The sequence below is a fragment of the Bubalus bubalis genome, chromosome 21, assembly GCF_019923935.1.
Source record: "Bubalus bubalis isolate 160015118507 breed Murrah chromosome 21, NDDB_SH_1, whole genome shotgun sequence".
In the NCBI taxonomy this organism is placed as follows: domain Eukaryota; kingdom Metazoa; phylum Chordata; class Mammalia; order Artiodactyla; family Bovidae; genus Bubalus; species Bubalus bubalis.
In genome coordinates, this window is record NC_059177.1 from 49966852 (window position 1) to 49974474 (window position 7623).

At 54.0% G+C, this 7623-nt stretch overlaps 1 protein-coding gene across 1 annotated transcript; it reads right to left on the reverse strand.

Moving 5' to 3' along the window:
- Nucleotides 1–417: 417 nt before the first annotated feature.
- On the reverse strand, nt 418–5937 carry LSMEM2 (leucine rich single-pass membrane protein 2). The gene is made up of 4 exons (XM_006053306.4): nt 3181–5937; nt 1026–1127; nt 738–923; nt 418–622 (listed from the first exon to the last, which is right to left on the reverse strand). The coding sequence occupies exons 1-4, from the start codon at nt 3353–3355 to the stop codon at nt 489–491; spliced, it is 597 nt and encodes a 198-aa protein (XP_006053368.1). The 5' UTR covers nt 3356–5937; the 3' UTR covers nt 418–488.
- Nucleotides 5938–7623: the final 1686 nt, after the last annotated feature.

Consider the following 7623-nt stretch of genomic DNA (forward strand, 5'->3'; position numbering starts at 1 on the left):
TGCCCTCCCTCCCTCCCACCCGGGTTTGGGCACCGCTGGGCCTCCCCGTCTCCATCTGCTTGCCTGTGCCCTCCAAAAGTCTCCCCACCATGGCCCTCCTCCCCACTCCTCGGAGCCCAGCCTGCCTTTTGCGAGCAGAGACTGGACCCCGCATTGGGAGGCCTGGCAGAGTTTGGGTGACTGGCTCTTTTTAGGCTTCTGGACCCACCATCTGGAGGAGGCCAGTGGGTGCTCCCAGGCCCCAAGAGGAGGCAGGAGGCTGGTGTGGCTTCCTCTGACCTTAGGCCACACCAGGCGGAGCCTCGACCCCAGAAGGCCTGGCCTGGCCCAAGAAGCCGAGAGAGGCAGGCAGCTGTGGGGTCAGATCAAGTCTCATGCCAAAACCGCAGCCAGGAAATCGTAAGGAGCAGCAGTTGGAGAGGAGAAAGCTGCCAACGGCCACTTTATTCCCCGGCACATACCCCCAGGCCCCGGGTCCGAGCGGCATCTCAGCTGGGCGCTCGGGCCTCGCTGGAATTGAGCCTCCGCAGCTGGCTGAGGCTGGCGAGCCGTAGTTTGAGCAGCATCTCCTCCTGGGTTCGCAGTGTGTGCGCCAGCACGCGGAGGGATTCGCTTTGCAGCACTGCGGTGGGGGATCAGATTATCAGACCTCACGCCACCACCCGCAACACCCTGCCCTCCCAGCCCCGCACTGCCTTGGTCTCCCCACTCCCGCTAGCACCCAGTGCCCTCCCTACCACTCAGGTAGACGGCCAGCACGGCCAGTGCCAGGCAGATGAGCACCAGCAGCGCGAGCAGCAGCAGGAAGGCCCCGCGGCTGTGTACCGGGCCGCAGCCGGTCTGGGCGCACAATGAGGGCGGCAGGACGCCCAGCAGTTCACCCCACGGCTGCCCCTCCTCGGCCAGGTAGGGGCACAGCGGACCTGCAGGGCAAACGGGGCATCAGGAGGGCAGGCAGGGGCGCCTGCGTTCCTACCCGCTTCCTGCGCCCAGACCAGCGGTCCCATCCCCCTGCCCCCTCTCACCGCCGTTGTGTAGGTCGCTGATGGACTCCACCCGGTGCAGGCGCACCTCCTGCTCGTGGCTGGGAGCCAGCAGCGCCGGGCTCCTCGTCAGTGCCGCGGTGTCTGCGGGGGCAGCGTGGGGCTGGTTGAGCCAGTGGGTCAGGCCCCCCCGCCCCTTCCAGAGGGCGTCCGGCTGCAGCCAGGGTAGAAGGGGCCTTCGGACTCCTAACCGCCTAAAACCAACTCAAGAATGACCTGTGATTTGCAGCCAAGATGACCCGAGAACCACGCAGGCCTGCTTCACCCACAGGAGCAGGAAGTGCAGTTGACTTAGCTTTGTTTCCTCCCGAGGCATTCCTCTGCCTGCTCATTGCAGAGCATTGGAGGACTAAACCCACGGCCCATGACACTCACTCCGGCAGCCTCTGCTGTCAGCCTTCCCCACACACCCTGTACCTGGCACCTTGTTCCTGCCCCCAACAGAAGCAGCCAGCGTGGTGCCCTTCCCTCGTGGCCTCTGCTCTACCTCCTCTAACATGTTCAGCCTGATGAGCTAACTTCTGGGGACTCTCTCCTCACTATCACAAGGAGACTGTCTTTGTTATCCAACTGCTGCCCTTGCTTGTAAGGTCTCCCCTTCCAGGTTGCCTGAATTCAATAACTCCTAGAAAAGGATGCCTACAAAGGTTTCCCCCCAATTTCCCCGTAGTTACTAAGGATGGATTCCCAGAAATGGAATTAGCTATCATCAGGTTGTCCCCGGGGATAGTTATCCAGAGCCCCTAAAAGAGTATGACATTGCCACCATTAAGCATCTCCACTGAAAAAAAAAAATTTATATATGTAAGTGTTCACATACATATTTGCTAAGTTAGGAGAAGGTGGTTCTTCCCCCCTCATCCTCTAAATTTTGGCCCCCTGAGATCTCCAGGACTTCCCTGGTGGCGCAGTGGATAAGAGTCCACCTGCCAGGGCAGGACACACAGGTTCAATCCCTGGTCCAGGAAGGTTTCACGTGCTGCAGGGCAACTAAGCCTGTGTGCCACAATTACCGAGCCCACGTCCTACAAGTACTGAAGCCCGAGCGCCCAGAGCCTGTGCTCCTCGACAAGGGAAGTTGCTGCAGTGAGAAGCCTGCGCGCTAAAGAGTAGCCCCTGCTCACGGTAACTAGCGAAGTCAGCCAAAAATAAATAAATATAAAAAACCTCTAGAAGCCTAGCTGGAAGCTAGATAACAAATCTGGGGGCATTGGGGAACACCTCCAGATAGAGCCAGGGGTGATGGGACTCTCTGGGTCTCTGACTTTTAGAATACTACCTCGACTTTCACATCTGCTTCAAACTAGCCTTTGAGATGCTCAAAATATGTAGAACAAAAACGGATGCTGCCTGGGTGGTGGTGCGCTGGGGTCGTAGTAAATGCCTTCTGTGCACTTGGCTGTGCTTTTTCCACACTAAACGTTCAACTCAGATTGTTTGTGACCACGAAAAACACACAGTAAATGTCATGCTTAGAAGCGCACAGTCCCACACCCAGGGCCAGGCCCCTCCCATTCAGTGCAAAATGCTGAAGCTGTGGGTGGGGCAGGGGGACTTGACCAGCTGGTCCACGTGCTGGCCAGCATCGTATGGGAAGCTGCCCGCGTTCCTATGCTCCCCTCTGAGCCTCCGTACCTCCTGCCTGAAGTGGGGCAATTAGGAGACTGGCCACCAAAGTCTATAACTAGAAGTCAGTCTGGCCAGGCCAAGGGACACCAACCTTTAGCCAGCTGGGGCCACACAGGCCCACATGGAGGCCAGAAGCCATCAGTCCCAGTCCCTGGGCCATGTGCCCAAATGCTTCCCAAGACCACCGCCGCGCCCGATCCTGTGTCTTCCCTGAAGGCAGACCTTCCCTGACCAGCCTGCCCACCCACACCCACTTGGGCCTAGAAGTGACCCTGCCCCAGCTGGGGAGCTGCCCCTAATTCCTCCCACTGTCCTTCACAGGGGGGACAGGTATGAGGTGAGGAGACATTCCCGGCAGGGGAGGCCCTTCCTCCACGTGTAGGGGACACGGGGCCTGATGACGCGTCAAGGAAGTGAGGTCAGTGGGCCCAGAGCCAGGTTTCTCCATGGTCCACAGGGTCACAGTACTGGGGCCTCACCCGCTCCCCGCCCAGCGATCATCTCCTACCTTCCTGGGTCTCCTCTGACATGGCAGGCGGGGGGCCGATGAGGGTGCCCAGCGCCAGGACCGGATAGAGGCAGCGGCGGCTCCGCTGAGAGCCCAGCAAAGGCCTGGCCACCTCCCAACCTCGGCTTAAAATAGACATGAGCTCAGCACATGGGGCTATATTTAGAGGGGGCATCTCCCAGCCTTGGGAAGGAGCGGAGTGAGCTACATGGCCAGGCTAGACTGTCCACCTGGTGATGGAGCCCAGGCCAGAGCACACCTCCAGTGGGGCACGGCCCTCGGAGCCCTGCCATTCATGTCTGCAGGGCCCTGGTGTCCGTCCAGACAGACCTCCTCAGCCTCACTTCCAGCGAAGTCCCTCCACATCTCCACCGTCCACCCCTGAAGACCTCTTCTCCTGGCAGATGTGGGACAAACACCCACCGCTGGGTGATCTGCTGGCATCACAGGGCTGATGGACTACTGGAGCCCAGTGCCCTGAGGACAGAGACACCCCCCAAATACACACAGGTACCCCTGCTGGTCAGTTGAAGGTCATTACTTCATTTACAGTTACTAAGTTTACAGCTTTGGGTATAGGAGTGCCCCCTTTCAGACCTGTTTTCTCATCTGAAACAGGAGTAATGATGGTTTCCCCCTGGCACAATGCACACAAGAGTGGAAAATACCACGTCCAAAGCACTCAGCCCAATGCAAAGTTTTGATCTTCCTCTCTCCACAAGGGCATTCAGATCACACAAGGTCATGAGAGGGTGCCCATCCCCTCTGGCCCTTAAGGAGAGCGAGTGCTCTAGCTTGCAACCCTCCTTGTGGACCCCTGTGCCCCTCTTTCCCAAGTGAGACAAAGCCAGGCAGTAGGCTCTACTTTCTAAGCATCCCAACTTCCATCACTCCACTCTGTCACACTGGCCTCCTTGATACTCCTCAAACTGGAGCTCATTCCCACGTCAGGACCTTGGCGCAGGCTGTTCCCCACTTGGAGTGCTCTTCCTTAGATGTCCTCATTGACTGGCTCCTTCTCATGTAACTCAAGTATCACCCCCCTCAGTGAGACTTTCTGCTCAAGTATTTTTCCACATTTTCCCAATTTTATTTTTTCCATAGCATTTAGCCCAGGAATTGTTATTCTGAAATATATAGCTGACACCTGAATGACTGGAGGTACGGACTCCGAGGCTGTGCACTGGAAAATCCACGTATAAGTTTACAGTCCACCCATCCCCCACACCCGGGTCCATGGTCTGAATCTGCAGATTCCACAAACTGGGGATCCTATCATACTGTTTATTGGGAAATAAAACCCACACCTAAATGGATTCCACACAGTTCAAACTGGGGCTTTCAAAGGCCAAAATACCATGCGTGTCAATATCTGCTCAGGCCCTACAGAGTCCACTCGGTCACGTGGACCCACCTTTAATCCTCACCACAGTCTCCTTAAAAGAAACAGATGTTGACACTTCTAGGAAGTGGTCCAAGGCCACAGGGCAAGAACAAGTGAGAACAAACCTCTCCTAAAGCAACAGAATCCAAAGAAACAATAAAGGACTAAAAATAAGTGCAGGCATGCTCACTTGGGGAAAATTGTGAATAAGATACAAAAAGACCAAAAACTCAACTGTCATATCTGAGGTGTGCAAGAAAAAGCAGGGTACCACTCGTGATCACCGTACACACAAGAGTGTGGGCAGACCAGAACCACCTAGACCATGGAGCGGACCCCATGTTCACCCCATTTAAAGGGCCAGCTCACAAGGACCACCACACCATCCCCGGGGAGGACAAGATGAGGGACGTGTATGTGATAGACTATTTCTCAGCCAAAAACACCACCACTGAGATTATGAAACGATGTCACTGGTAGCCACAGGATGGACATGACCAGATAATAAATGGGGGGAAGCAAGCCAGACAGAGGGAGACAATAGCACAGGCTGTTCCTTCTAAAGCAAAGGAAAAAAGATGGAAAGGAAGACATTTACAATCCATAAGAGATGCTTACAATGGAAAGACACAAAAAGGGTTCCAACAGAAGAAAAAGCACTGAGGAGGAATTCCACAGGAGGTTTGGCCAAAACGAGACACAGAAATGTGTGTCTGTAAAACATAATCCACAGGATTATCTCCATGCTGCCTCCAACCACACATAGAACTCTGGGCCTAAACCCTACACACAGAAAAATCTATCTGTAATGAATGATACAAAGAATTTCCTTCTTCCTTCTTTGTTCACATATGAAGAAACAGTCGGCTGAACACTGACAACACCACAGCTTGCTAAAGGACTATCCTCCAAGAGACTCCTGGCGGGACATTCCAGAAAGGGAGAAAGAGCAACGAGCACTCTTCCCCTCAAAGCCTCTGAGCTTGGAGCCAGATCGCATCCCTGCAGCCTGATCAGACACTGGACCCATGTCTTCCCTGGAGTAAGGTTGACACAGCCAGGTAGGGTGCCCTGTCCTGAGCCCCACCTGAAACCTCTCTGCTTGTCTCTGCCTGGGACTACAGTCCCAAGGAAGACCAAGGCATCCAGGGTCTCTGGGTTCCATCAGCAGAATAGTCACCCAGCCTCCACGTCTCCTGGTGCTGGGGTTCCCGCCACAAACCTCCTTCCTGGGCGTCTAAGTGAACGTAAAAGCCGCTCAGTCGTGTCTGACTCCTTGTGACCCCATGGATTATACAGTCCATGGAATTCTCCAGACCAGAATACTGGAGTGGGTAGCCTTGCCCTTCTGCAGGGGATCTTCCCAACTCAGGGATCAAACCGAGGTCTTCCACATTGCACGCGGATTCTTTACCAGCTGAGCCACAAGGGAAGCCCAAGAATACCTGAGTGGGTAGCCTTGCCCTTCTCCACGGGATCTTCCCACCCCAGGGATCGAACCCCTGTCTCCTGTGTTGCAGGCGGATTCTTTACCAGCTGAGTTATCAGGGAAGCACCTTCAGAAAGGTTCTGTGGCCTTGCTTTGGACTGGTCCAGAAGGGAGGGGCTGTGAGGCTTTAGGGGAAAGTAGCAGTGAGACACGGAGAAGGCATTGACACCCTGCTCCAGTACTCTTGCCTGTAAACTCCCATGGATGGGGGAGCCTGGTGGGCTGCAGTCCATGGGGTCGCTAAGAGTCCGATACGACTGAGCGACTTCACTTTCACTTTTCACTTTCACGCATTGGAGAAGGAAATGGCAACTCACTCCAGTGTTCTTGCGTGGAGAATCCCAGGGACGGCGGAGCCTGGTGGGCTGCCGTCTATGGGGTCACACAGAGTCGGACACGACGGAAGCGACTTAGCAGCAGCAGCAGCATCAGTGAGACAACCCTTCAAGCCGACTTGCCCTGAGGCTCTGTTTGCCTCAGGAACCACAGGTGGGCATGAGAAAGTGCTGCCGTCTTGTGGACACTTCCTGTAACTACAACGTGACCACCACTCCTTACTTGCACCTTGGATTCACAAGGCCAGGGGCCTCCTAGACACAGCTGCCCTCACGAAATGTCCTGGGCCACGTTTTGAAGGGACAAATTCCCAACACAAGGGACTTTCAAGAGGCCAATTAGAACAGGTCACTTAGCCTCACAACCTTTGAGGAGACAAAAGAAAAATATCCACAAATCTGCACCCTAAGAGAGGACACTCAGCATCCCTAACTATGACAGGCATGCCAATCAAAACGGTGAAAAGAATGCAACCCCCAGCACTCAGAATGGCCATCCTCATACAGCTGCAGACCATCAGTGGGGAAAATACCCAGGTGGAACTGGAATCTCCCAATACAATTTGCAACAATGTATACTGGCAAGAACCAGTGTCATGGACAGGCACCAAATGCCAGACGAAATCAGTACGAAAGGCTATGCCTGAGATCTGACGTTTTTACATCTGGGCATATATGCGGACAAAAGAATTGTTCCAAAAGGCACATGGACCCCATGGATCACTGCAAGAGGACCTACGCAAGCAAAGACACAGAACCACCAAAATCTTCAGTGATTGATTAAAGTTTTAACCAGTTGAGGTACATGTATACGAGGGACTATTATGCAGCCATAAAAGACCACCATGGGAATTATGAAATGATGCTGCTGTGAGCTACAGCGATGGACCTGGATGGATCACAGTCCAGGGGAAGCTCGCCAGACAGAGGGAGACAATAGCATAGGATATCCCTTCTAAAGAAAAGGAAGAAAGATTCAAAGGAAGAAATCTACAACCAAAAGAGAGACTCTTCAAATTGAAACACCCACAAAGGCTTAAAAAAAAGGAACAAAAACTGAAGTGCTGGGACGAATTCATCAGGAGGTCAGGCCTCAGGGACACACAGAAATCTGTATCTGTAAAAATAATCCACCAGGATTATCTCCTTCCCGCCTCATCCACACATACACAGAATTCTGGACCTCTGCCCTATCTAAAGAAATCGGTAATATCTGTAAGATAATCCACAATGAT